At 57.1% G+C, this 26358-nt stretch overlaps 9 protein-coding genes across 9 annotated transcripts; 6 read left to right on the forward strand and 3 right to left on the reverse strand.

The window, feature by feature from the left end:
• Positions 1-93: 93 nt before the first annotated feature.
• Positions 94-1461, forward strand: TRAVEDRAFT_42554 (uncharacterized protein; the record flags this gene model as incomplete). The annotated part of the gene is made up of 1 exon (XM_008034075.1): positions 94-1461. The coding sequence occupies one exon, from the start codon at positions 94-96 to the stop codon at positions 1459-1461; it is 1368 nt and encodes a 455-aa protein (XP_008032266.1).
• A 228-nt stretch (positions 1462-1689) lies between these two features.
• On the reverse strand, positions 1690-3038 carry TRAVEDRAFT_110849 (GroES-like protein; the record flags this gene model as incomplete). The annotated part of the gene is made up of 6 exons (XM_008035122.1): positions 1690-1809; positions 1871-2298; positions 2336-2428; positions 2480-2582; positions 2638-2716; positions 2779-3038. 6 exons carry the CDS (start codon positions 3036-3038, stop codon positions 1690-1692), a joined length of 1083 nt encoding a protein of 360 aa, XP_008033313.1.
• A 1564-nt stretch (positions 3039-4602) lies between these two features.
• TRAVEDRAFT_42556 (uncharacterized protein) lies at positions 4603-6258 on the forward strand (the record flags this gene model as incomplete). Its single annotated transcript, XM_008034076.1, has 2 exons — positions 4603-4669; positions 4739-6258. 2 exons carry the CDS (start codon positions 4603-4605, stop codon positions 6256-6258), a joined length of 1587 nt encoding a protein of 528 aa, XP_008032267.1.
• Positions 6259-7607: 1349 nt separating this feature from the next.
• Positions 7608-10728, forward strand: TRAVEDRAFT_16982 (uncharacterized protein; the record flags this gene model as incomplete). The annotated part of the gene is made up of 6 exons (XM_008033571.1): positions 7608-7662; positions 7711-9065; positions 9120-9147; positions 9463-9733; positions 9756-10103; positions 10557-10728. The coding sequence occupies 6 exons, from the start codon at positions 7608-7610 to the stop codon at positions 10726-10728; spliced, it is 2229 nt and encodes a 742-aa protein (XP_008031762.1).
• Positions 10729-11200: 472 nt separating this feature from the next.
• Positions 11201-12851, forward strand: TRAVEDRAFT_160013 (uncharacterized protein; the record flags this gene model as incomplete). Its single annotated transcript, XM_008035123.1, has 5 exons — positions 11201-11395; positions 11453-11568; positions 11645-11944; positions 11998-12607; positions 12661-12851. Exons 1-5 carry the CDS (start codon positions 11260-11262, stop codon positions 12849-12851), a joined length of 1353 nt encoding a protein of 450 aa, XP_008033314.1. The 5' UTR covers positions 11201-11259.
• Positions 12852-13233: 382 nt separating this feature from the next.
• Positions 13234-17000, forward strand: TRAVEDRAFT_42560 (MutS family protein MSH4; the record flags this gene model as incomplete). The annotated part of the gene is made up of 23 exons (XM_008034077.1): positions 13234-13389; positions 13447-13669; positions 13727-13799; positions 13853-14047; positions 14097-14167; positions 14219-14257; positions 14310-14398; positions 14459-14614; positions 14672-14749; positions 14801-14842; positions 14898-15149; positions 15203-15261; positions 15312-15424; positions 15477-15488; positions 15551-15692; positions 15746-15841; positions 15903-16116; positions 16172-16191; positions 16247-16297; positions 16349-16367; positions 16418-16464; positions 16519-16852; positions 16905-17000. The coding sequence occupies 23 exons, from the start codon at positions 13234-13236 to the stop codon at positions 16998-17000; spliced, it is 2577 nt and encodes an 858-aa protein (XP_008032268.1).
• Positions 17001-17959: 959 nt separating this feature from the next.
• TRAVEDRAFT_160018 (FMN-linked oxidoreductase) lies at positions 17960-19433 on the forward strand (the record flags this gene model as incomplete). The annotated part of the gene is made up of 4 exons (XM_008035124.1): positions 17960-18124; positions 18182-18245; positions 18306-19314; positions 19371-19433. 4 exons carry the CDS (start codon positions 17960-17962, stop codon positions 19375-19377), a joined length of 1245 nt encoding a protein of 414 aa, XP_008033315.1. The 3' UTR covers positions 19378-19433.
• A 41-nt stretch (positions 19434-19474) lies between these two features.
• On the reverse strand, positions 19475-21676 carry TRAVEDRAFT_62406 (uncharacterized protein; the record flags this gene model as incomplete). Its single annotated transcript, XM_008034300.1, has 9 exons — positions 19475-19638; positions 19702-19832; positions 19890-20184; positions 20228-20334; positions 20406-20746; positions 20812-21096; positions 21155-21308; positions 21355-21488; positions 21566-21676. 9 exons carry the CDS (start codon positions 21674-21676, stop codon positions 19475-19477), a joined length of 1722 nt encoding a protein of 573 aa, XP_008032491.1.
• Positions 21677-22553: 877 nt separating this feature from the next.
• Positions 22554-25222, reverse strand: TRAVEDRAFT_160021 (FAD dependent oxidoreductase; the record flags this gene model as incomplete). The annotated part of the gene is made up of 5 exons (XM_008035125.1): positions 22554-23411; positions 24235-24259; positions 24319-24434; positions 24551-24851; positions 24909-25222. The coding sequence occupies 5 exons, from the start codon at positions 25220-25222 to the stop codon at positions 22572-22574; spliced, it is 1596 nt and encodes a 531-aa protein (XP_008033316.1). The 3' UTR covers positions 22554-22571.
• Positions 25223-26358: the final 1136 nt, after the last annotated feature.

Genomic DNA, 26358 nt, shown 5'->3' on the forward strand with positions numbered 1-26358 from the left:
ACCTCTGTTCTTATAGCTACTCGCGCACCCTGGCCCATCTTTGCGACTACTGTGGACGGGATCAGAGTCCATATGCAGTCTCAGCAAGTGCAAATGGCCCCAGATCGCGTGGACCAACTTACAGCCGATCCACTGCGTTCCTCTGGCACGCCCTACATGCGCGAACTGCTGCGGACAGCCAATTTGCCGGCACTCACAACGCTCGTTGTGCACTACGAAGAAGACGCCGTGGACCCCTCTGGGGCTCCCGCTCGAAGGGAATTCCCCGTGTTCAACCTCCCCTCAGATTCTCAGAGTCGATTTCCCTCGCTGAGCTCTATCAAGATGATCAACGGTTGGATGCGTTGGTCGCCGGCCCTGGCCTCCCAAGTGCGCGTTTTGGAACTAGGCACCAGTGTCGAGGAGGTGTTCCTTGGGCTTCCAGTTGACTCATGGCTCGAATGCCTCGGGAACTTCTCGCGTATAGAGGAGCTTTCCCTCACCCGCTGCTTCGCCCCGCATGTCGGCCCGCCTGGAGGTGTTACCGCCAGCGCACGTCGTCCGCTTGATGCCTCGCGGTTGCGTCTACTGGAAATAGAGGATCACCCCGTCGCCATCGGCATAATCATGTCTGCGCTCATCGTCCCCACATCCGCCACAGTCCATCTTTGCGGCATCGTACGAGAGGCATCCCCTGAGCAGTGCGGCGGGGCGATCTTAGTGATGCTCCCACGTGACAAGTCCCGCCTGCCCATACTGCACTCCTGCAAGGGTGTCGAGGTCGCGGTTCAGGACAAAGAATGCCAAATCATTGCATATGCACAAGAGGGTCACAGCTCCGAGTCCGAGTTGAGCGCTCGGTACCCAGATCAACCATCGCCGAGGTTGTTGCTCACCCTCCACACCAACTTATGCAATCCCGCATTCGACACCGCACAAGAGACCCGGCTATCACTCTTCACCGTCATCCTCTCGATGTTCAAGTACATGTTTTCGGACGCCAAGGACGTCACACTTCTCAAGGTTTGCGGTCCTACCGGCGATTACGACACAATAGACCAACGTTGCTGGGCTGACGCCCTTATTCCCTTCCCCGGCCTTCGCCACCTCATCGCCGACGACGAACACTTCACGTCGTTTCCGGGAACCCTAGTCGACGCCCTCATGATGTTCAACGCGGCACTACCCCACCGCGCCGCGCCTGTCATCTGCCTTGAACTCGACACCCTCGCGCTTTACGGCGATATCGAGGACGAGGTCGAGGGAGCGGCCCTACTCGACCGTATCATCGCGTGTTTGGAATGGCGCAGGGAACGTGGCGGGCCCACGACGCTGCAAAGCTTGAAGATCGGACTATACAGTCCTGCGGCAATTTCCGAGGGGTTCCTCGCGCACTATCGGCGCAAGTTCTATCGCCTCGCGATGAACTGCAGCTTGAAGGTCGACGTGACGGACCATCCGATATATGACCGGTCGCGGTGAGGGCGGATGTGGACCGAATCGGTTGACGCGAAGAATGATCAGGTGCCACTAAGAACAGTACTTATGCTTTGGACAAAGATCCAAATTTCGCGGCTACTATATGATACGTGACCTGTCTCAATAGATATCACCTCAATGACAACGTCCTGAGATCCCACTTATTCCGCCGCTCGGATACTGGAGCCTATATGGATACACCGGCTTCCAGGTTCCACTTCTTCGAATATCTCACAGCGTCTCCTGCGGATGGGCGATGAGTTTCCTGCCGCTCACCAGGTTATTCTTCACGCGTTCGATTCCGTCGGGGATGCCAGCGAGGCCGCCAGGAATCACCTCGACACGGTTAGGCTACCAAGTACAATGAGTCAGCCCGGATTCTCGGCGTATAGTCACCCATCAGCGCACGTACCACAATCGTTCCCGTCTCGAGCCACTCCGTGAGCCGGCTGTAAAGCGCGACGAGGACATCTCTGGTCGCCGGGGTCTGCACGTCCGCGAACACGGGCATGACCCTCTTGTTATCGCCGTCTTTCTTCTTCTCCGCAGGGATTGCCTCCGGATTGACTAAGAGGAGGTTGCCCCCTGGGGCGAGGATGTCGTATGCGAGCGTCTGCGTGTCCGCGGCCGAGACCGGGTCGAACGCGAACTCGATTGGCTTTCCTCCGGCGAGTTTGAGAACCTCGCTCTGGACAGTGGCCGGCGGGAGCGTGCGGTCAATGACGTGCGTCGCGCCGATAGACTTGAGAAACTCCTCGTGGCGGAGCGACGACGTGGTGAGGATGGGCGCAAACCCGGAGAGCCTCGCGAGCTGGATAGCTGTGCGCACATACCACTCGGCTCCACGCATGCAGTATGAGTTGGAGGAGATGCGCACCGTATTGACCGACGGAAGACGATCCGCCGACTATGAGCGCCGGCTTTCCGGCAAACTTGGTCGTGCCGCCTTCTTCCCAGGGAGCGGGGTAGCCTACGCTCTTGGGCTTGGCTGGCTGGCCCACTTCCCAAGGGGCAGGGTAACCGATGCTCGTCGATCCGGGGTTGCGGTTGTACAGTCCGAGGACGACGGTGTTGAGGCCGAGAGGGACAGATGCTGCCTGCTCGAAAGAGAGATTCGGTGGAATCTGCGGTGTTTCGTGTATCAGTTGAGCTGAACCGTCCACACATTCCAGAGCATACCTTCGCTGCGATCTCCGCAGCAACGATGCCGTATTGTTGGAACGCTGCCTCCGGACGCCCGAACCCGCTCTGGTACAAGCTATAGTCGATCGCGTGAGCAAGCATCCTCGTGGGCACGAATAAGCAGGGTGTTGTGCCTACACTCGGTCACCCTTGGCCAGAGTGATGACCTCTGCGCCAACGTCTTCGACGAGTCCGGCGGCATCGAAACCGCCGATGTAAGGGTAGTCGACCATGGAGATCCCGTACGTCTGAATCTTCCAGTCGCCTGGGTTGAGCCCAACGGCGATGATCTTGACGAGGACGTCCTTTGGGCCTGGCGTAGGCACGGGCACTTCGTCAACAGTCCATTGAGCTTTTGGGGCCGGAAGGAGAAGAGCTTTCTGGGCGATAGGAGCCATGACACAAGCAGCACTTTGAGATGATTATCCTCGACGCTCGAAAATGGCCCGGGGACGCTGTGTGGGTTGGGTCAAGCAGAAGAGGTGTCCCAGAATTTATGCGGACCAGACAGGCGCACATGTTGCGAGTGTCCCGGCCAATCGCTACACTGTCATATGTGTCAGATACAGTCTATGCCGAGGAACAATATTTCGGATAGTTTGCACCTGGTATATTCCGCGAGGACGGGCTTTCTGTGAGCCCTCGTGGGATATGAACTAGGTCGTCATTTGTCATACAATTGATGGACGGCTTAGTATGCATGGCTGCGGCGCAATTTCGCGGCGCTAGCACTGAATAGGTCGATGAGATCTCCAGTCCAGCGTCATCAAAGTAGCAGTGAGATGAAGACGAACCTCGTCATATAGTGCATCCGCTGGCCGCAACCGTGGCACCTCCTCAAACTACTGTACTACCTGGTGATCACGCATCACTGGCCATGCGTGCACACAACGTCGACCCCACTGTCACTCATCCCTGTACCGTGATCTGAGATTGTTCACGCAATGCTAGCACAAGAGAGATGTATGAGAAGAGAGGCATGAAGCTTCGAATACGGGAGAGCGATTAATGGTGTGCACGGTCTGAGACACACACGGTCGCGTCGGAGGCGCTTTTGCCGCTTTGGGTATTATGGGCGTCTGCCGAACTTGGGGCGTTGTTTGGCTCTGTTGGGGCCCGGCAGCACAGGGAATTCAGACACGTCTCGTCCGAGTCCTGGCTATCCCCCCCTCTATAGATCACACATCGTCTGCTCAGGGGAGACAACGTCCTGGCGGCGGCCGTGGTCACCTCGTCAAGAGAAATTTGGTTGCCAGATGGGAGCATGCACGATGCGCTTTCAATTTCAAGGTGAGACCTCGGTGTCACTTCCCCGGAGTCCGATGAAGTTGGCTTGGCCTGGATCCACTCAATCCGCCGCGCGCCCGGGCCTTTGAGCCAATGTCGATCTTGTTACTGTGTCGCGCATTGACACAGCCGGCGCACGACGCGGCAGTCGGGTCTAACTGACTAGGTGGCGCCGCCACTGTTGATCTGGTGCATGCCAAAGTCCAGAAAAGATCGGCTCGTGCAAAGCGGTGCCGAGTCCCCACTGCAGGCAGACTGGCCTGGATGCAGCGTACAACCGTGGGTACTCTACTGTTCTGCGAAACTTGAGAACATTTCACTGACACATTTGACTCCAGAGCAGCTTTCCAAGAGGCAGGGAAACTTTCAGCCGGTACAAGCGGACAGACTGAGCCCCGGAATATTGTAAGACTTTCCCTAACCATTGTTGACTGCTCCACGTCCGCAGACAATACTCTGCTTAACAGCAATGCGCCGATCATTTGGACTGGACGACTGCATCAGGCATTCACGCAGGGTCCGGGTGCGAGCCCCAACGGCCAAAGTGTGCGGTGCTTTGACGTCCGTCATCAGCCTTGGGCAAAAGTATAAATATCCGGGGTTGTCGAGCCCCTACTCACCTGCCCATCTTCTACCTCGCCCTCAACCTCTCTCATATCTCTTGACTAGAACACTATGGTGAAACCTATCGACATGAGTCCCAACAACGTCGAGCAGCTCGTGCATATCGTGAAGGGCAAACGTAAGTTTCTATCCGGTCACTCGACTATCATGCCATTCTGATCAGCTTCCCACACCCCATTTTTTCTAGTTGGTGCCTCAAGGGCAGCCCCACTTGCTGTCGACGCGCCCTCAACGATAGTTGCGACTACTGGCGACGGCGAGACAAGGAACATCATACCGTCTCAGCAGGATGAAATCCCACTGGATCGTGTGGTTGATCTTACCGCCGAGTCTCTGCGTTCCTTCGACGCAGACTACATGTTTAGACTTCTGCGGAACGCCAGCATGCCGAAGCTGGACACACTCGCCGTGAAACACGAAGTCCCTGTACCCGTCTCAGGGGGTCCCACCTTCCTGCCAGCGCCCCCCGTGTTCGACCTCTCTCCGGCCCAACTCCCCACTCTGAGCTCTATCAAGATGACGTATGCCGCGATCCGTTTCCTGCCGTCCCTAGCCTCCCAATTACGCATCTTGCACATAGACAGCGGCATCGCAGGGATTTCACTTGGTCTCTCTCTCACACCATTCCTCGAAAGCCTTTGGAGCCTCTCGCGTATAGAAGACCTTCGCCTCATCCGGTGCTTCGCCCCGTCAGCCCCCCAGGGAGATCCTGCCAGCGCGCGTGGTCCGCTCAACGCCTCGCAGTTGACGAACTTGGAGATAGAGGACTATCCCTGGAACATCGGCCGGATCATGACCGAGGTTAATGTCCCCGCATCCGCTTTGGTCACCCTCTCCGGCACCGTGCACGGGGCGTCTCCCGAGCAATGCGGCTTGGCGATCCTGGCCATGCTTCCCCGCGATCGAGTCCGCCTTTCCGTTCTGCGCTTCATCCAAGCGCTCGTGGTTTCGGTCATTTCATACCGATGCGAGGTCACTGCCTACATGCGGGAGGATGATGCTAGCAGGCCACTCCACCCCCTGGTCTCATCGGCTCTACATCTGCGCCTTCTCACCGACATATGTGACGACGAGAACCACTATTCCAGTACCTCGCCGGCCGCTCGACTATCACTCTTCTCCACTCTCCTTTCCGGGCTCAAGCACATGTTTCCGGACACCAGGGGCGCCACATATCTCAGGATGGACGCCCCCGATGGGTTCGAAACCATAGCACAAGCTGTTTGGGTCGACACCCTTATTCGCTTCCCCAACCTCTGCCACCTCGTCGCCCACGACGAATATTTCCGAGAGTACCCTAGACCCTTGCTCAACGCCCTCAGCGTCCCCGGGGGGCGCTCCGAGCCTCCAGCCTCACTCCTCTGCCGTAACATCCACTCCTTCGAGCTTTGCGGCGGTGAGATCGATGTCATGGACATCGACAGTGACAGCTGGGACATTGATACCGAGGACGACGACAACGACAACGAGGACGGCGACATCAAGGACGGCCCAAGAGTGGATCAGCTCGACCACATCGTCGCATGTATGGAATCGCGCAGGAAACACGGTGGACCCGTGCCGCTGAAAGTCTTGACCGTTGTGATATCCAGTTCTGTGGATATTCCTGCGCAGCTCTTCGCACGGTATCGGGGCAAGTTCGAACACCTCGCCCAACATTCCGACTTGACTGAGAACGAGGAGTTCAAGTTGTTGGAAGGGAACTAGTTGAGCTGATGGACACTGGGTTAGGGAGTTTGCGACTGTTATGAGCTACCGTATGATACACGACTTGTATGCATTATCACTCTGATGAAGATGTACTGAGATTCCGAGTTCGCTTGAATTCGTTGCCCACGTACTAGGATCTGCAGGCACAGCAGCTTCCAGCAATCTTCATGCACTCGACCCTGTCGGGAACGCCAGCGAGGCCGCCAAAAGTCACCTCGACGCGGTTAGCCTATTGACACAGAACTTCAACTCTGCATTCTCTACGTTTCAATCACCCTTGAGTGTACGTTCCACGTTCGTCCACGTCTCGAGCCCCCCCTTGAAGTCCGCAACTCTACCGGCCGTAGGGCGCTGGCGTAACGAGGTCATCTCTGGTTGCTGAGGTCTGCACGTCTGCAGATACAGACATGATCGTCTTGTTGTTGTCATCCTTGTTCTCCGTATGAATCGCCTCCTGATTTGCTAAGATAAGGTCGCCCCGGAGGCGAGGAGGCGAGGAGGTCGTATGCGCCGAGCGGCGTCCGCATCTCCACAACCTCGGATTTCGGCCGAGGTCGAACGCGAACTCGATCGGCTTTCCTCCCGCGAGCTTTGAAACGTCGCTCTGGGTAGCGGTCGGTAAGAGTGTGCGGTCGATTGCGTGTATCGTCCCGGGAGACCGCGAGTGAAACTTAGTAAAGCTTTCAGCTTCAAGTTCAGACAGAGTGGTGGGCTACGGCGGCCCATATCGGATCTGCATCACTGGCATCGTAACGTCGTGAATGGGAGATTCAAACGGATGCTCACCCGCAATAGTAGATTTTCGAATGGATGCACGCAGCTGCCACAAGCCTGACCTGTAATTACAAAATTACACCGCTGGTGGTGTAAAAGAGAGCGTTCACAGTGTAGGCCTACGAGCGTCTATACAAAACCGGGACGTTGTTTGTCCTTGTTGATTCCTGGTCAGGAACGCGCCAAAACCGTACCGAGCGCTCTCATAGCACTTGTTCGGTGGCGACCACCGCATCGTCAGTATACTGGGGCAATAGTGGAGACGACAACCCCTCAATCCTACCTACTAGGTCATGAACACTGCTCTCATCGAACTCAAGAGGGGTATGCACGGTATCAACAGGCGCAAGCAACACCAGCTTTGTCCTCGGAATGGATCCGACACTGTGCTACCACCACCCATTATTATGCGTGCATGTCCGCAGTGGCCTAAGCTCTGAAGTGGCCCGCTTTGTTCTCGACGATATAAATAGCCTGGGGGCTGCCAGTCTTCCTCTTCAGTACGCCTGTACACATCCTCTCTCCCAGCTCTAGAACCACTCTCCTCGTACTCTCGTCCTGCCAGGTTGACCATGGATATCGAAATGGCAGACGGCACACGCTCAGCTCAGCGGGGCCAAGTGGGAGGTGTGTCTACCATTCTTCTAAATTATACCCTTTCTGACCGTCCTCAAGTCCGTCCGATGGGTTCACGCCCTAACACTCCAGTCGAAGGAGCGGGAAAATCAGCATCGCACCCAGCGGAAGTCCAGGTAGATTGCGTGGAGACCTTCGTAGCATTGCATATGCGCTCTCATGAAGTGTCTCAAATGCGTGCGCTTTTCGGCCAGGCACGCATGCCCAAGCTGACGACCATCCTCGTCGACTACAAGCCTGAGGACGACACCGCGTCCGGGGCTGCCGGGGCCACACCAATGGTTTTGGACATCGCGCTCGATCGGTTCCCCGCTCTTGAATACATCGCCTTGACGGATGCTGCGGCCGCCTTGACACCCTCTCTGGCCTCTCCACTACGCTATTTGACAATGGGTAATGATGGGTCCACGGGATCACAGCTTAGACTTCCGCTTGCGCCCTTCCTCGATTGCCTGGCGAGTTTTTCCCGCCTGGAAATACTCAGAATCCGAGAATGCTTCGCAGCGCCTACCCCCCCGCCGCTTGGTGGGCCCGGCGCGCGTCCAGTTCAACTCCCTCTGAAGGACGTCGTGATCGCGGACTACCCCTCCAATATCGGCCGAATTATATCCAGGCTCTCCATCCTCTCCTCTGCTAAAATCTACCTCAGGGGAGAAGTGCGCGGCGCATCCCTCCAGCAGTACTGCTCGGCGTTCATGGCGATGCTCCCCCGCGACATCAAGACTTGTCTGCCGGCTCTGTGCTCGGTCGCGAATATCGAGGTGCTGTGTAACAGCCAGGAGTGCTACATCCTCGGCGCACCGGATGTCAGTAACCAGTCCGACGATGACCACCAAATTACCCTCCAGCTCTCTACCGACCTCCTACGCGATAACGACGAGGACGACGCCGCAGCACAGGCGGCGCGGGGTGCGCTCCTCCACACAATGCTCCAAAACATCGTATCCATCTTCCCTGGCACCCCTGCCGCCTCCCGCCTCAAAGTCTTTGGCCCCGTCGACTACATCCCCCTGGGGGTCTGGCACTCCGTCCTCAGGCAATTTCCCTCTCTTCAGCGTCTCATGGTAGACGACGCCACGCTCCGCCACTTCCCGTACGGGCTGCTCTCCGCGCTTAGCTCCCCGCTTCCGCCGACCAACCAGACCGTCATATGCCCCAAGCTCGCGGAACTCGAGATCTACGGGGACTGTGGGGAGGACGAAGGCGGGGAAGAGGGCGACCCGCTCCGCGCCCTCTTCGAGTGCCTGCAATGGCGCCAGACGCACAGTGGCGGCGGCATACTGCGCAAGTTGGACGTACTGCTGTTCAGCGACGCGATGTTGGAGGACGAGCGTTTCGAGCGTTACCGGGCCCGGCTCGCGCCCCTTGCGCTAGACTGCGAGGTGGCCTACCAAGTGATGGATGGGTTGCGCATCCGCCGTGACTAGCGTTGCATGCCGGACATACAGCATGTGGATATGTGGTGCGGGTTCGCGGGTAGGTGTGGCCGAGGGCCTCGACAAAGACGAATGTGGATCATGTGTATATGGGCTGGTTGATCAATGTAATGCTATTCACTCGAACGGAACTTGACCTTCATCACAAGGAAACGATGAACCTCGCGGCCGAGAGCGACAATAATGCAGTAGTTTGAGTAGACGAGTATAGGAGCCCGCCGAGGTGTAAAAAAGACATAGAAGCAACGAAAGGTAGCAAGACGAAACCCGATGCACCCCACACCAATAGACCAGTACTACCCCCACTGAAGTATTGCTTGTATGAACTGACTGATCCCGGACGCTTCATTCGCAGGGGCGAGGTGGCGCGACCACCGGTTCGTCGACGCCTGCGAGTGGCCCGTCTTCCGCGAACCAGTCAACCTCAGTGAACCACTTCTCGCCGCCGCCAGCCTTCCCTCCTCGTTCCATCCCAGCACTCATCTTCGTCTGAGCACGTGCCACACCAAGATCGCCCTGAGCATGCGCGAACCCAGGAGAAACAGGCCCATCCACGACAAACACGCCCTCAGATTCCGAGCCAACCAGGTGCGGCGACACTTGCATATGCGCCAGCTGCGTCACGGGTGCGGCGCTAACGATGTCCAGGCGCGAGATCGCGCTCTTGAAGCTCGCCCCCGTCGTCGCAAAGCTCGACCCCGTGTTGCTCCTCGTAAACGACACCCCAGCACGCCCAAGAGATCCGAGCGACCCCAGCGAGCCAAGCGACAAGTGCGGTGCAGGCGGGCTCAGCTCGGAAAACGTTGTGGCGCCCGCGTCGTCCGAGAATGACTGCGCGGGCGAGACGAACGCGCTGCCAGTAGTGCCCGGGGTCGAGAACCCGAGCGAGGGCGTTCCGACCGGCGACGGGCATCCAAGGGCCCCAGTGCTGGTCGCCGTTATGATACTGACCCCAACACTGCGCGCCCAGGCGACAGGGGCGTCCCCGCTAGCGAGGTGTGTAGCTGGCGCCCCGGTCTCCCATGCGAGAGGGGTGAAGTCGACGACGGGGTGGGTGATGATGGCGGCCTCGCGGTGTCCGTTCTCGTCGTTGGGTGCGCGGGGACGGGGGATGGAGGCATGCACGAGGGTTTGGGATATGACCAGAGAACGTGCGGCGCGCGAAGAAGCAGAGGTGGGACGAGCGGTACCTCCGGAGCTAGACCGAGGTGAAGGAGTCGAGGGTTGGGCAGGCGAAGACGCGCGTGCGGCACGGGCGAAGCGGGAGCTCACAAAAGGCGCGTAGCGGTTAGAAGGCTGAGGCAAGTGCATCCGAGAAGCAAAGCCATAACCAGGCGCAGTAGCAGTCCGGGAGGGAGACCTCGTCGAAGCGTCGACGCCAGAGACAGCCGTAGTATGGGCCAGTGCCGTGCCCTCCGGGTATGTAGAGAACTCGCGAGCGCCGACCAGCGTGGACGTGCTGGAGTTGGTCGAGGTCGTACGAGCAGGAGCTAGAGGACGCATAGAAGGATACCGCAACAAGGCTGGATTGGGCAGCTTAGCGAGCGACTGCGTGCGGCTAGCAGCCATGGTCATCCTGGAGACCATCGCACCATTCTCGTGCAGCCGAGCGTCGATCTGAGCATCGAGGACATCTTGCTTGCGCCGGCTGCTGCAGCGACGAAGGAGCAGGACGACGGCAATAAAGGCAATTCCGCAGAGAACACAACCTGCTGAGATGGCATAGTTCACGATGTTGGGGTGCGCCTTGGAGAGCTGCGTCGGACCAGCGGTGGGATTGTAGTGCTGGAGGTGCCCGATGGCCTCCGTCGGGGTCGGCGTCCGGGGGTACAAGGCAGACATGGCCAGCGGTGTGGGGCGTAGTGGTCGAAGCAGAACAGCAAGGCATTGGGATGCGGGCCTCCCGGCCCCAAGTAGAGGCTGACATGGTACTGGCCTCCGACCTAAAAGTTGGTGATGGAGGCTGGCAGAGGCAGCCCCCATCCTTCTTCCCGACGCTCGGTTTGATAGAGTGTGACCGGCGGCCGTGACGGTGGCGAACGCGTCGCGCCGGATTGAGCGCGCCGTCGGCTTCGGGCTCGACCACCACCACGCTTCCCTGATCCTCGCTCCTGCTTCTGCCCTGTGAACCGTACTCTGTAACTGTAAAACAATGGAGGACTCGCTTGTCTCGCGTCGTCCGAAGCGGAGCACCGCGGGGAACCGCATGGAGGCCGCGCTCGCCGAATTCAAGGAGGAGGAACTAGGCATGGACGTCGACGAGGACGCAGATTTTGCGATGGACAAGGGTGCGCGCGCAGTGAGCTTGGTTCTGCCTTAGGTCTGAGCATGGAACGCCCGCATAGACGAGGAAGATATCTTCGAATCCGACTTTGAGTCTACGGATGAGGAGGGTCAGCAGGAGGATGTCGACGCGGTTGCGGAGAAGATGATTCGCCAGGAGGAGTCACACACGCGCAAGGTTCGCTCACTCTCGTCTGGCTACTTGGCCTTCCACCCTTTCGCCTAAACGCAGTAACCCCGAAGCACCCTTACAGACCAACCGAACGCATTTAGAACGCATCACCGCGCTCGCGCACGCACGGCAAGCCGCCACCTTCCATCCCGAACTCGTAGCGCCGCCCGAGAAAGAGAAGACAGAGAAGAAGATCCGCAGGCGCGTCTCGCTCGGCGTCGCCGTGGATGCAGAAACAGGAGAAGTTACTTCCCTCGGACAGGATACTGTGGACGAGGTTGAGTCTGCGAGTGTAGCACTTGGCCGAAGGCACAGTACACGCACGCACACCGTCGCGAACACCTCCGCGACAGTTAGCAGGGTGAAGGACGAGGAGCGCAAGGTGCGTCCCGGTCTTTCCTCAGCAGCGCTCTCGCACTAACCTCCCCACTCAAGCAATCGTCCGCGCCTAAGCGTGCCAAGTTCAAGAATAAGGCACTCACGCAGGCAGAGCTCATCGCACGCGCGCTCGACATGGAAGAAGGGAATACTGAAGAGCACAAGAACTACCTGACTATCGAGGAAGAGAAACGTCGAAAGGCTCGGGTAGTTCGCGCAAGCGTGCAAGGCCCCCTGCTGCGGTGGACCAGCAGGACAGAAGAAATTACTGTCCGGATAGACCCTGCTCCCCCTGCGGTCATGTATACCCAGTATCCGCCACCTTACGGCGGCGCACCAGGGTACTCGTATGTTCCTCCGCAATACATGCCCCCGCACCATGCATCACCATCTGGGCCACAGTCACCGTTCCAGCAATGGCCCCCGCCTCCACCCCCAGCCCCAGCTATGTACCATACTGAGCCTCCACCTCAACCCTACGTTCCTCCTCCACCCCCACAGCCCGTCTTCCGCAAGGAGAAGGCCGCGAAACAGTACGTCGTACACGAGCTGGAGCAGGTCGAAAAGGCAACCCGGCCAACGTGGAGCAGTACAATGACGGCTATGTTTGGCGATCACGCCGACTGGGAGAACATGCGTGTTTACACAACCAAGGGTCGGCCATTCGGTATGCGCACCATTCACGTTCGCGTCAGAAAACGACTGACCCTGTTCGCTCAGTTCGCCCGACGCAAATATGCCCCATCACAGGCAGGGCGGCGCGTTACTTGGACCCGCGGACCAACGTCCCCTATGCGGACTTGGAGGCTTATCGGGTACTCAGCGGGGTGCTCCGCCACGAGCATGTCTGGAGCTCCGCTCTGGGGTGCTACGTTTCGAAAGAAGGCAGCGTGTTCGCAGGTCCGAGTTGATACACGATATGTGAGTGGAGGTGATTATACAGCGCATATATGCGGACGAGTCTTGCATGTCGCCATGGGTCAATCATGTACGAATGCGCCCGCGAGCCAAGTATTGCGTGTCGCTGTATATGCACAATATACGCAGAAATGTAACATGTAAGTCCCACTGAAGATTAAGCAGCATTCTGGAGCTGCCCAGTGCCCTGCATGGTGCACCACTCGCTCCACGTGATCGCGCTTCGACGCGTTAACATACGCGTCTGTGCTTGACACCCGAGCAGGCTTTCTTCTTGACCACCACCACCAAACCATGTCTTCGATCTCCAGGCCCTACTCTGCGCGTCCTCCCACGTCGCGCCCTGGGACGGCGATGTCCCGTCCACGGTCCGCAATGTCTCGCCCCACTACTGCCCGTCCCCAGAATGCTGCCTCATCGCGTGGCCCCGAAGGTAGCTTCATCATTGCCGTGCTCGAGGGACGCGGCGTCGGGAGGGAGGTTGGAATGGCGGCTCTCGACAAAGACACCGGACGTGTCGCTTTGATCCAGGTACGTGTTTATATCTCGTATATGCGGATGAAGCGATCTTATAACGAGGCTATGTAGCTTGCGGACTGTCCGACATACGTGAAGACGCTGCATCAAATGCATATACACAGCCCCGCCATGATCCTTGTTCCCGACACTTTCTTTTCTCCCACCGATATATCGATGCCGGCTGGCGGCAATAAGTCTCACTCGACTTCGTTGCTCGTACAGTGCATCACGGACGAATTCGAAGGTGTTCCCATCGAACCCGTCATGCGGCGGTACTGGAATGAGAACGCAGGTAACTCAGGCCCATATTCCTTCGCCACGCCGATTGCGATTTAACACTCCATATCAGGGCTTGAATTCCTGAACCAGCTCACCATAGACGACGACGAGCGCGCAGCTACACTCGTTGCTGTGTCCAACAAGTCAGTATATGCGCATATATGCACATTCTATGTCATGTCCTGACTTAAACCAGGTATTACGCCCTCTCCGCTGCGAGTGCCCTCTTCAAGCACACCGAGCTCAGGCTCAACACCCGATATGTAGCCAACTCTCTGCTTATTCGGTACACCCAGGTCGAAGGCACGATGCTGATTGACTCTGGCACGGCCCGTAACTTGGAGCTGGTGGGGAATATGTCCACGCGGAAAAGTGCACACTCTTTGTTTGGGTAAGATGGCACATCCCCGCGTGATTTTGATACTGATTGTTCGGTCTAGTCTACTCAATCATACGTTCACCCCCATGGGTGCTCGCCTTTTGCGAGTGAATATCTTAGCACCTATCACAGGTTCGCCAAGGTTCGTTCCTTTAGATGTTCCTCTCTAACGCAAAGCCCCAGTGAAATCAGCTCTCGAAGCTCGCCTTGATGTGGTGGAGGGTACGATGTATGCATAACAGCTTGCAGTACGCGAAGACTAATACTTCGGCAGAACTCATTCAGACCGAAGATCGTTTCAACGAAGTGAAGAACGCGATGAAGCCTCTCAGCAAGCTCGACCTGGACAAGCTCATCAGCTCGGTATGTATCATAGTCATCTCGTCCACAGCCCGGCTTGCATGCTTACACCTATTCTACTAGCTCGCTTCCTCAGAAGTGCGCGAAACAAGCAGCGCGAAATCTGCCTCCGCGCGCGTCGCTCAGATGTTGAACTTGCGGAGCATAGTACAGAGCCTCCCTCGGCTTGCCAAGGCGCTCGATGGTAGCCGTGCTCAACTCTTACAGATCATCGCCGAGGTAAATCCAGCGTCGTATCCGTGTTGTCGCGCGATGCTAATCGAGTGCACTGGGAAGATGATCTCAGACGAACGATTGTACAAGATTGACGAGCTCGTTAGAGCAAGCTTGAACGATGAAGCCGCACCTGCAAAGGTATGACAGCTATTCTACACTTCCTAGCGGGGATACCTTACTGTTCTGCAGGGCGGTCTGAATGCAGTGAATGCTCGTGTATACGCTGTCAAGGTGAAGCCGAAGTTGAAAGGCATCGTCAAGAGCTTGCTGAACGTTGCCCACATAGGCAAACTACAACCGCCTTCTCGACGTCGCGCGCGAGACGTATAAGGAGAACGTCGGAGACATCTACGCTCTCCGTGCTCGTCTTGCCGAAGAGCACGACCTCCCGCTCACTCTTGTCTACCGTGATTCAGATGCGGGGTTCGTCTTCGCGCTGAAGAAGACAGACCTCAGTGACGCCGGCGGCGAGCTACCACGGGGGTTTATAGACGTCACCGCCCAGAAGGGACGTGTGACGTTCGCCACCATCGAACTGGTAAGGTACAACCAACTGAGCTACCACTCTAAAGCCCGTGACACTCCCGATAGAAAAAACGAAATGCGCGAATGAAGGACGCACTGGACGAGACGCTCATTCTCAGTGACAAGTATGTCATGGTCTTAGGCTCTACATTCTGCCCTTGACCATGCCCCACAGGATCATCCAAGACCTCACCGACGACATTGTGGTCGATATCGGCGCCCTCTACAAAGCGTCCGAAGCAGTTGCGCTACTCGATGTGCTGTGGTCTTTCGCACACGCTTCCATACGTACGTGATTGCTTATACTCTATGGAGGTGCATTCATTCACCAATACGCTAGTACGTAACTACGGTGAGCCAGCAGATCATATGCGACGAGCACCAAACCTGAGGACGGCTTGACTACTTCGACAGTCCGTCCCGAGTTCACCGGGACGCTCGCAATCAAGGGCGGCAGGCATCCCGTGCTCGAAAGCGTCCAGTCTGCAGGAGCAATGGTTCCGAACGACGTATACTGCTGCGAGGCGTCATCGTTTCAAATCGTCCAAGGACCCAAGTGCGCCCCTTCGCTGTTTCCGTATACCAACGACTCATCATCGCTATGCGTAGCATGTCCGGCAAGAGCACATACCTGAAGCAAATCGCCCTCCTCACAGTCATGGCGATGTGCGGCTGCTTCGTGCCAGCAGAATACGGTTCTTTCCAGTTCGTCACACCTAGCTCCTCACGTTTTGAAGGAGACTAACAGCACGGCGGTCTGCTTCAGCATTCAAGATGCACTTCTGACGCGCCTGTCCAACGACGACGATCTGGAGAAGAGTTTGAGCACGTTCGCTAACGAAATGGCGTCTACAGCGATGATCCTAGGTTTGGCCACATACGACTCGCTCGTGTTAATCGACGAAGTCGGGCGCGGCACGTCAGTCAGGGAGGGCGTCGCCATCTCGCATGCCATCGCCGAGGAGCTAATCAGGCTGAAGGTACGGCGCGGCCTTCAGCGCTTTGTCTCACTGCTCACCCATCTATGTTCCTCAGCCGTTCGTATTCTTTGCAACGTGAGGCCCATTGCGCTCTCAGCTCGTCGCAGAGCTCATCACTCTTCTCTCCTAGCCATTTTTCTGAACTCACCACAACGCTTTCACGTCAACCTTCTGTGGTCAAGTACGTCTTTCTTTTCATCTCATGCGTACCAGCTAGACGTCTTCGTTGTAGTCTCCATCTCTCGGTCCAAGTGAGCCTACATTCACTGCCATTCTGAAGCTCCTCACAAATCCGAGACAGAAATCACGCCCTACCGCTTCCAAGTTCGGCATAACGTTCCACTACAAGTAGGTCATCAGGCAGGGCTTCCAACAATAGTTTATATGCTCAACTGCATGCAGGATCATCGACGGCGCTCCAGAGGTGTTCGACCACTACGGTAAAGCATCGTCTCGTTCATCCCACTATACGCTTGCCGTTCTCATTCTCGTAGGTCTCGACCTCGCGAGACTCGCTGATCTTCCTGCACCGGTCGTCACCGAAGCACGCCGCGTCGCTGAGCTCCTGACAGAGCAAGAAGAGCGGGACATGGAACAAAGCCGGACTAGCAAGCTCGCGGTGCGCCGCAAGGCGCTCCTCAGGGTAATCTCTCGTCGCTTTCCTCTCATTCGCTCATCTCTGAAGTTTTCTGGTTACTCTAAACGTCGGCATCTGGGTCCGGGAACTGGCGCACTTGTACAACTTTGGCTGGACTCGGCACTGGCAGCTGCGCACACAACTGGGACAGGCTCTCGACCACTCGACTCTCCCGGACGAGGAGCTTGCGGCGTACCTCGCGCGATTCCAGAAGGACATCATGGCGGTCCTTCAGCAAACTATGTGATCACCTCTTGTGGGCCTGGTAGTACGATGCTGGCACTGCATCACAGCTGTGCTCTCCTATTCATGTTTTTCGTCTGCCGTCCGGGACCCTCGGCTTCTCCTTCTCATAGATATTGAAATTACAAGGGCGTGCCGTACTTACGGGTGCATTCGAAAACCTTACATGAGCACTAAACTCACGCTTGCCGATACTAATGACCATACTTCAGCCGGTCGGGGACCTTTGTGAGTATTTTTTATGAACGGATGGCATCTTCTGCCGAAAGTTATATCCCAAGTTCTATACAAACGCATATGTCATACCCCTATCGGAGCGCCAGTCGTCTGTGTATGGCCATGTTGGGTACCGTGTAGCTGCGCTGCCACTCCAGTGCAACGCAGGACACGAGCGGTCGGCGGCATTCAGGCTCTTCGTAGGTCTCTTCAGTTCTAGCTCTGATCACACATTCTTCCGGTCGGGATATTATTCCATAGTCTGCCGCACGAGTGAGTTCTGTGTGCCAGAGCGACGGAACATGCATATGCAGCAACTACGCGCGCCAAGCCTCCGAATCCGTCTCATCCTATACTCCCTCAGGCTCTCGGGTTAGAAACTGCGGCCGCCGTTTCGCTGAACAACGCTGCGTTGGCCCAGATACAGTTGGTAAGCGACAAGAGGCGAGCTCGCTGGACAAACGGGAAGAAAACAAGTCGGATACTCTCTCCTCCGCCCATCGATATATTCTTCCGCTGGAGCCTCAGCTTACAAACCTCCCAAAACGCGTCTTACTCAGCCACCCCCAGCCACCCTCACCCATGTCGCGACGCGGATTCCTCCTTTGCACGCGGCGGCCCGCGCTTCCTGCCGTTTCTTTTCTCCTCGCCTGGCCTGTTGATATGTTTTCCCTCATCTCGCGTTCGCACTATAAAAGCTAGCTCGCGTCGCCATGTCGTGTCTGCACATCCACACCTTCGATCGATATGGCCCCGCAATTCAACGCTCCCGCCGCAGGCACCTCTTACTTCACCCCCGCTCAGTACCCGCCCGCGGGTACCGTCTACGACCCTCAGCCCGATGGCAAGGCCATCCCCATTCTCTTCACGCCCCTCAAGATTCGCGGCGTTGAGTTCCAGAACCGCATTTGGGTAAGTCTCTGTGCTCTCGCCAGACTACTGCATAAGCTTACGCCTTCCACTGTGCAGCTCTCCCCTCTCTGCCAGTACTCTTCCGAGGATGGCGTGATCCAGGAATGGCAGCACGCGCATCGTGAGTACCCCCGCGCGCCCTGCCCGCGCACGCGTACCTAGCACTAACTCACGCGCACAGTCGGCGGCATCTTCACGCGCGGGCCCGGCCTCACCATGGTCGAAGCCACCGCCGTCCTCCCCGAGGGCCGCATCACGCCCGAGTGCGCCGGCATCTGGAACGACGCGCAGGCCGCCGCCTGGTCCAAAATCGTCGAGTTCGCGCACTCACAGGGCCAGAAGATCGCGATCCAGCTCGCGCACGCCGGCCGCAAGGCGTCCACGCTCGCGCCCTTCGTCAACTTCGGGCGCGTCGCGGACGCCGCCGCGGGCGGCTGGCCCGAGGACGTCCTGGGGCCGAGCACGATCCCCTTCGCCGAGCAGTTCCCGCAGCCGAAGGCGCTCACGAAGGCAGGCATCGAGCGCATCGTCGCGGGCTTCGTCGCGGCCGCGAAGCGCGCGGTGCGCGCGGGCTTCGACGTCGTCGAGGTGCACGGCGCGCACGGGTACCTCATCAGCTCGTTCCTGAGCCCGACGAGCAACGACCGCACGGACGAGTACGGCGGGAGCTTCGAGAACCGCGTGCGCCTCGCGCTCGAGGTCGTCGACGCCGTGCGCGCGGTCATCCCGCCGACGATGCCGCTGCTGTTCCGCGTCAGCGCGAGCGAGTGGCTCGAGGAGGTCTACCCGGACCGCCCGTCGTGGCGCTCGGAGGACACCGTGCGTCTCGCGGGACTCCTCGCGGAGCACGGCGTGGACCTGCTCGACGTGTCTTCGAGCGGGAACCACCCCGCACAGAAGATCAAGACCGGGCCCGCGTACCAGGCGCACTTCTCGGAGGCAGTCAAGAAGGCGCACGGGGACAAGATCCTCGTCGGCGCCGTCGGCTCGCTCGACAGCGGACACGTCGCGGAGGCCGTACTGCAGAAGGGCCAGGCGGACGTCGCGTTCGTCGGACGGCTCTTCCAGAAGAACCCTGGACTCGTGTGGACGTTCGCGGACGATCTCGGCGTGGAGATCCACCACGCTGGTCAGATCGGCTGGGGCTTCAAGGGACGCGCGAGAACGAATGTGCAAAAGAACGTCAACAAGTACGTCATTTAGTTGTTTCAGTTTCCAGGCTCTTCACTCACATCGTCTTCTATAGGTTGTAGACGTACACGGATGTATTCGCCGGGGTCGCTTTGTCAATAATACACTCTATAATCGCACTAGATGAGACGGGGAGAGCTTGAATACAAGTACATCTCGTTATGCAACTTTCAACGACGCAGTCAAATCTTTCCGCGTTCTGCTGCTCTTCTGCGCACTGGGAGTGTCACCCAAAACACCGTATCCGGAGAGGACGACGAGGCAGGGTGCGAGCATAAGGGACGGTATGACGATGAAGGAGGGGGCGACGACGAGGAAGAGGGCTGCAGCGGGGAAGAACACCACGGCCCGTAACTCTATAGCCGCTGCCGTACGTTGCCGCTTACCGTCCTTATGCTCCGTCCCGGGCTCCCTCAGTCTGGCTTTGGGCCTTCCATCGGCTTGATATGTTGCGCGCTGACTCTGCTCGAAGGCCAACCCTTCCTCTCTAGCGAGTGCCAGGCATTCCATAGCGACTCTGTGGTTAATGTACAACTCAGAACACGCGTTCGAGTTTCGGATGGTGATGACGTACCGTGCTCGGATAGAGAAGGACCGTGCACCGAGCTTCTGCTGCCACATAAACGGGAATGCACTTTTCCGGGAGCGAAGCGGAGGACAGAAGACGATGTTGGACGGGATGGCTGTCGGGTTTTCGTCTGTTGACCAAAAGCCCCACGGGATACGACGATCAAACAGGGAGTGGTGGTGTAGGTTGTCGTGTTCCAGCAGGAAGAACCACAACGGTGCCTCGGAAGTTTGTTGTGTCGTGTCAACGGTCTCCAATATCGTCTCCAACGTGTACGCCATCACTGATATTGCTCGTTTAGCTTTGACGCATAGTCGACAAGCGTACGACAGTATCAAACACACCTACAGTGGCAGGCTGTCTGTCCGGAATGGTGGCACTAAAGAAGTTTGAGGGCAGATCCAATCGTAAGGTCAGAGTAGTTCCTGGTCGCAACTGCACAGAATGACGCCTGTGGAGGTCGTAAAAAGATGAAGGTGATGAGAACCCAGGCCGATTGTTCAAGTTCACACCGATGCTCACCTCAACCATGTTGTCCCGTTGGATGCAAAGGTGAACTGGTTCTTGTTCCGAAAGGTTGCTGATGAATTCTCGCCAGTAGGAGGTTCACAGTAGTGTGTATCAGGGAGACGTGAAGAGCGAACACCAGCCCCGGTTGCGTTAGTCGCTGGGCCACCCGGGGTGTTCGGCGGCGGCGGCGGCGGTGAGTCTGACTGAGCGTATTCACGAGGAGGACGGCGATTCTCCATAATGTCCTTCAGCCACCTCGGGGGGTGCTGCTGTTCAGCCAGCCATGCCTTGAATGGTCCGATGAGGTAAAGGGCCGTATGCAACTGAGCCAGGTCGAAGTCAGCGGCCGCGGACTGTGCAGAGCCATACAGAAATCAACACATGGATAAGCCAGCGTTGTGTTATTGAGCATGCGTACCAACGGATCGGTGGACTCTGGCTGTTTGTGAGGGCTCCTAGTACCATACTTGCGAACAGCCCCTCCCTTCAATAAGGGCGGTTCGTATGCATGTCCGTCACCAGCAGCCGCTCTCATCACGCCACGAAGTTGTTCCATTCTATCTAAGCGGGCGATGATCTCTTTGTTGTGGGCCTGTTGTTGGTTATGAGCCTTGCGTTGCCGCTCGTCGGCTTGCGAGATGCGAAGGATGACGTAGCGCAGCTTGCCACCCAGAGATTGATTGCCATGGTATGTAACGCCAATCTGGAATGACCATTGTTAGAGAGCGCGTCTGACATTCTCTGAACTACTATACGCATACCTGGAGGAGTATCATAGCATCTTCGAGTTTATCGTTCAACTCCTTGACCTGTGCAGCGATCTCCCCGTGTTCGCGAGCGAAAGCAAATCTGGATTTCTTGAGACGGCCCTCTATCAACCCCTGGATTCCCTGCAGGGTGCTGCCAACCGTAAAGCTAGGTAAGCAGTGATTTCTAAAGTAAAACAACAGATATAACTTACCAGAGGAACTCTTCTAGATCCGGGCCGATTTCATCATGGCTGTCACGACCTTGCAAGAGATCGGACACCTTCAGCGAAATATCCACTGCCCGCTCGCTGAGCCTTTTACAAGCATCTTTGGTGTCTTTGATTTTCTGCAAGCACGTCCTCGGTCAGTCGGAATTGGCGTGAATCATTGATATACCGCAGCACTCCGAGCTCACGCACTCACCTCAACTGTTTGTGCTATCAACAAGGCCGCTTGTAATACGTGACCCAAGACTGGAATGACGGAGCTCGCCGCTGTTGCGAGAGCCTGCTCAAGGGCAATGATTGTAGCCATCACATTTGTCGACCAATGGAGCGACCAAAGAGAGAAGGCCTAGCACATCTGATGACCGAGGCTGATCAGCTGCGAGACGTCGAGAAATTGTTGGCGAAGAGGAGGAGCAATGCGTGAGTGGGTGAGGCTGGTGGGGGCCCAGTGCAGGGTGACTGTAAATAGCGGCGACAGCGCAACGTTCGCCAGGGAAGAAACCATTAAGATTCGACCCCTGGCAGGCCAGCTACCGGTTGTATGGTAGAAACTCTGAGTGTCCGGCATAGGAGGCGTCAGTCCACATGCTGACAGTTCATCGATGGAGAAAGCTGTAAACTTCACGTACTGTACTGGCGTCGGACTGTATTGGTAGGCGCACACTTGATGGTCCCTTGAGTGCATCGGCCAAGATATGAATAAGTGTACATGACAGCTAGGAGGCAATCGAGGGGAGTGGTTGAGAAACGTCAAGAGATGCCCACACAACGTCCGACTCAAGCGTCACCATAAGCTTCTTGAGACACACGTTGAGAGTTCAAATGAGTCACTCGACAGAATCCAAAGCACATGGGTGAGCGCCGCAGCTGTAGGTCGTGCCTCGAGCCTGAGTCCATCGGAAGGTTGATGTAAGTCCTTTGCTCATCAGAGCAAGGCCCTCACCCGTCGTTCGTAGTCGCTCAAACCGTGTACGACGTTAGCGCTTGTCGTTTGACGACAGGGACGCGCCGCTGCAGACGCCATGGATTCGAGTAGGAAAACTACTCACCCTCAAATCGCGGCTCTAGACAGCGATTTAGGGCCCTAACCACGTAACATGTGGGTTTGGATTTGATCCTGTCCTCGAGCCGTATACAGTCTTGAACACTGCTTGGAATATACACGCCACCATCACATATCAGTTGCAAGCGCACTCCCACCTCTACATGAACCGCTCGATGAGGTGCTCCACATTCGCCTCCTTCCACCGCTTCTCGGTCACGCGCAAGATGTCAGGGAACCACTCACGAATCTCGTCATCCTTGTCCAGAATCATATGCGCGAGCGCCTTCCCGCTCATCCACGCATGCACCATCCCCTCGCCCGAGTATCCCGCCGCGATCCACTCACCCGACTCAGCGAGGTGCGGCAGCACCCGCTCACCCTTCTCCTTATCGTCGGTAGGACCCATGACAAGAGTCGTCGCCGTACGCTGAGCGAGCGTTTCCGGTACCCGGCCAACCCAAGGCAGCAAGTCCGCCGAGATCCCCAAAATCCCACTCCACTGCGCCTTCGTCCTCCCCCCTCCCCACTGCACCCCGCCCTCGCCCCGATCCAGCACCTCCGCCTCCCCGCCCCAATTCCGCGCGCCAAAGTACTGCGGCAGCGCGCCCGCAAGGTAGCTCTGGCTCGCGTGATTCACGCTCCGGTCGTCCGCGATCCCGATCTCCGGCAGCCCGTCGTCGCACGCCTGCGCCCACCCGCCCCCAAACATGAGCTCGCGCTCGCCCGCGGGCAGCTGCGTGAGGTAGTCGTACCCCGCCGTGCCGCGGTAGAAGACGAACGAGCGCGCGCCGTCGAGCGTCGAGGCGGAGAGCGCGCGTCCCGGGCGCTGGGCGGACATCGCGCCGCGCGCGGGCGAGATCTTGGTGCGTAGTGCGGGGAGCAGGTGTGAGACCCAGCCGTTCGTTGCGTGCACGACGTGTCGCGCGTGCAGAGTGCCGCGAGGTGTCGTGACTGCGTAGAGGTCCCCGGAGAGCATCTGACCCACTGGGAGACAATCCTCCGCCGGAGTCCGCCAGACTGTGATGGCAGACTCACGTGAGCGATAATCAGGGAGATAACAGGAGGCACCTACCTTTTGAGGCAGGTAAGTCGAGATAAACTCGTAATCAAGCGCCCTCGCGCTACTGAACTCATTATGGGCGGTGGAAATGCAAGTAAATGATAATCAGAAAGATTCTGCACGCGCGCGGGAGTATATAATCTTCTCCTGAACGTCAATAAGGGTGAGCGCAGTGCCCGCGTTGCTCGCGCGAAGTCGCGCGAGGTATACGAGGTAATTGCGACCTCGCGACGCGCGACGCGCGGCGCGCGAGGCGCGACTTCGTGCGCAATGCGCGTGCCCCCCCAAACATTGTTATCGCGCGCGCGTCCCTAAAAACTGCTTCAGAACCATGTTTAAAGTATTATCACTCTCAAATAGAAGCTGTACAAGTATGAGCACCGTTATAACATCCCTCACAAGTTAATAAGATTAGTAGTAAGGTTTTACTCCTCCTAGTACCTCTCTATGGCTTCAAACCTGTCCCAAATATTATAGAAATGTGCATAAATCTTATAATTTGAGGTTGCGAGCACCACTGTGCTTGTTTTACGAAGTCTAACTAGCCAGGAGTAGATACTACAGTGTTCTCGCCGGGAGTATGAACGCGAGGCGCCCAGTGGAGGCATTACCATATCAGGGCGTTTACGGCGCTTACATTACTATCTGGCCACCGGTATATAGGAGGCGCCGAGGGCCGGCTGCCAGAGTCTGCCGGAAAGTCGCAGTCCCAGCGGGTCAGATGGTTTGGGTCCCCGGGGGCGGCAGCGATTGAGGTGACGGGGGTGTGCGTACAGACTTGAAAGCTGTAAGAGGTGCGTCAGAGGGACGACTCGCGGGATGGAAATCTCAGGCGACGACTTACGTGCCGAAGTGGCGGCTGTTGAGGATGGATAACAGTGAGGTCACGAAGCGGTATGGGTGCATTGCGCCACCTGCATTGGAGATGCAGCCGAGAACCTCGTCCGCGAGGTGAAATTTCTACAGCGCAAAGAAATTGAGTTAACGAGAGAATGGATGGGAAACTGCACTGATACTATATTCTTACAGAGGGCCAACATAGGCGCCTGAGTGTACAAGCTCCTGAACCAACTCACCTCTATTGCTTCCTCGCGCTCATGGCACACAAAACTAGCGGACTCGACAGGCATGACTGCGCGCCATTTCGCGAGGTTTTCCTTCGCTTCAGCAAACGCCTTCGGGCACGTGAACACATCGAGGTGCACCGTCTCGCGGCACTGCGACTGCTCCTGGATGCCCTCCGCCGCAGCGATACGCTGCACTTCGGCCAGATGTGCGCGGCGGAAGGCGATCATGATCTTAGCGGCGTGCGCGCCGTACGTTTCCTCAAGCTCGCTGTAGTCGTGATAGAGAGGCGGGTTTACGTGTCCGCCATTCCTGAGAAGCCAGGTGTGTTAGGTACAAGACGAAGACTCTGCGCCTGGATATGCTCACCTGCCAGTTGCCCCCGAGCAGACTTCGCGAGCCTCGAGCATGACGATTCTCACGAACCTCTCGCGTGCGAGAACATTGTACGCCACGGAGGTGCCGGTGATACCTGAACCAATGATAACAACGTCCGCATAGGTTGGCAGCCATGCCGGCTCTGTGGGCACTGGTTTAGGGGGCACCGTCCAGAGGGGGAGGGTAGGATCCGGAACAGGCAAGCCTGGAGAGGCCTGGAGACGTCCATTAAGTATGTCATATGTCTTGCTGAGCTGCGAGAGCGCCTGGAGGACCAGTCGCGCTTTGCTGAAGGCGGAACCCATCGTGAGTACGGCTGCGGTTGGGCTCGGAGGATAGGAGCGTAAGGTGCGTCTGCTATCAGCGAGAGATACGAGTGCGGTATCCACTTATACTGCCGGCCGTCCGGCTCCCCGGTTAACGTTCGAGATGTGTCCCTGCCGAACCCCTAAGATTACTTCGAGTTCTTTGATTGCTCCGCCTACAGAGCGACGGGAGCTAACACGGTCAGTAGTACTCAAGAGCTGAAAGGGTTGCTCTTCTGGTGTATCGCATGATATACTGTATAGACGATTCATAGAGCCTCCCTGATATTGAACTGACCCATTATCAAGCACAGTTCTCGTATGTATGTCCTGCAAGAGGCGTTTCTTGAAGTTCGATGATGGCCGGCGTCGTGATACATATGTTAGAAGCTTCGCGTGGGACGTCCATGGATATCCACAGGCATTATGCTCATCCCTGGTCAGACAACTTATTTATGGGTGGTAGGATGTTAGTTACACAGGACGTCGCGAGGAATAAACGGCTTACTACAGGATTGAACGAGGTGCAAATGAGTGCGGGAAGGATGTAAAAGGACCCAGGCCAATACACCAAGAGCTCATATGCCGGAATCCCCGAAAATGGGCCCGAAGGGCCCGGAACTCACATGAAATTTAGGTCGATTTCCCCGAAAATGAGGCCGTCAGCGGCCGGAGTTACATCCCTCCCAGCCCCGAAAACAAGCCCTTGCCGGGACAGTCATATGCTGGAACCCCGAAAGTAAGCCTCGGTCGGCTGACCGGACGGCCGGGGCTTCCCCCTGGAGACGAAATATAGCTGAAAAGCGAAGGAATCAGCCCACCGCGCTCTCTTTTCAATGTTTTCTCCTCCAACTCAGTAGGGGCCCGTCGGGCCGGAAAATCCGTTGAGCGCTAAACGGGCGCCTAACTCTATGTTATATGCATTTTACCCCCGAATCCGGCGTAGCCGGTCGCAACTTACGTGAAAATCCCCGAAAAAGAGCGGATTTTCGACCCCCGAAAACGGCCCAAATGGGCCTCCAAACGGATGTGAGCTCTTAGTGTATTGGCCTAGGTCCTGATGTAAAGGCAGGAGGCGAGCGTCTAAATAAACTGCAGATCAAAGTGAGCCAGATTAATCCGTCCACTGCTCTCTT

The sequence above is a fragment of the Trametes versicolor genome, assembly GCF_000271585.1.
Source record: "Trametes versicolor FP-101664 SS1 unplaced genomic scaffold TRAVEscaffold_1, whole genome shotgun sequence".
In the NCBI taxonomy this organism is placed as follows: Eukaryota; Fungi; Basidiomycota; class Agaricomycetes; order Polyporales; family Polyporaceae; genus Trametes; species Trametes versicolor.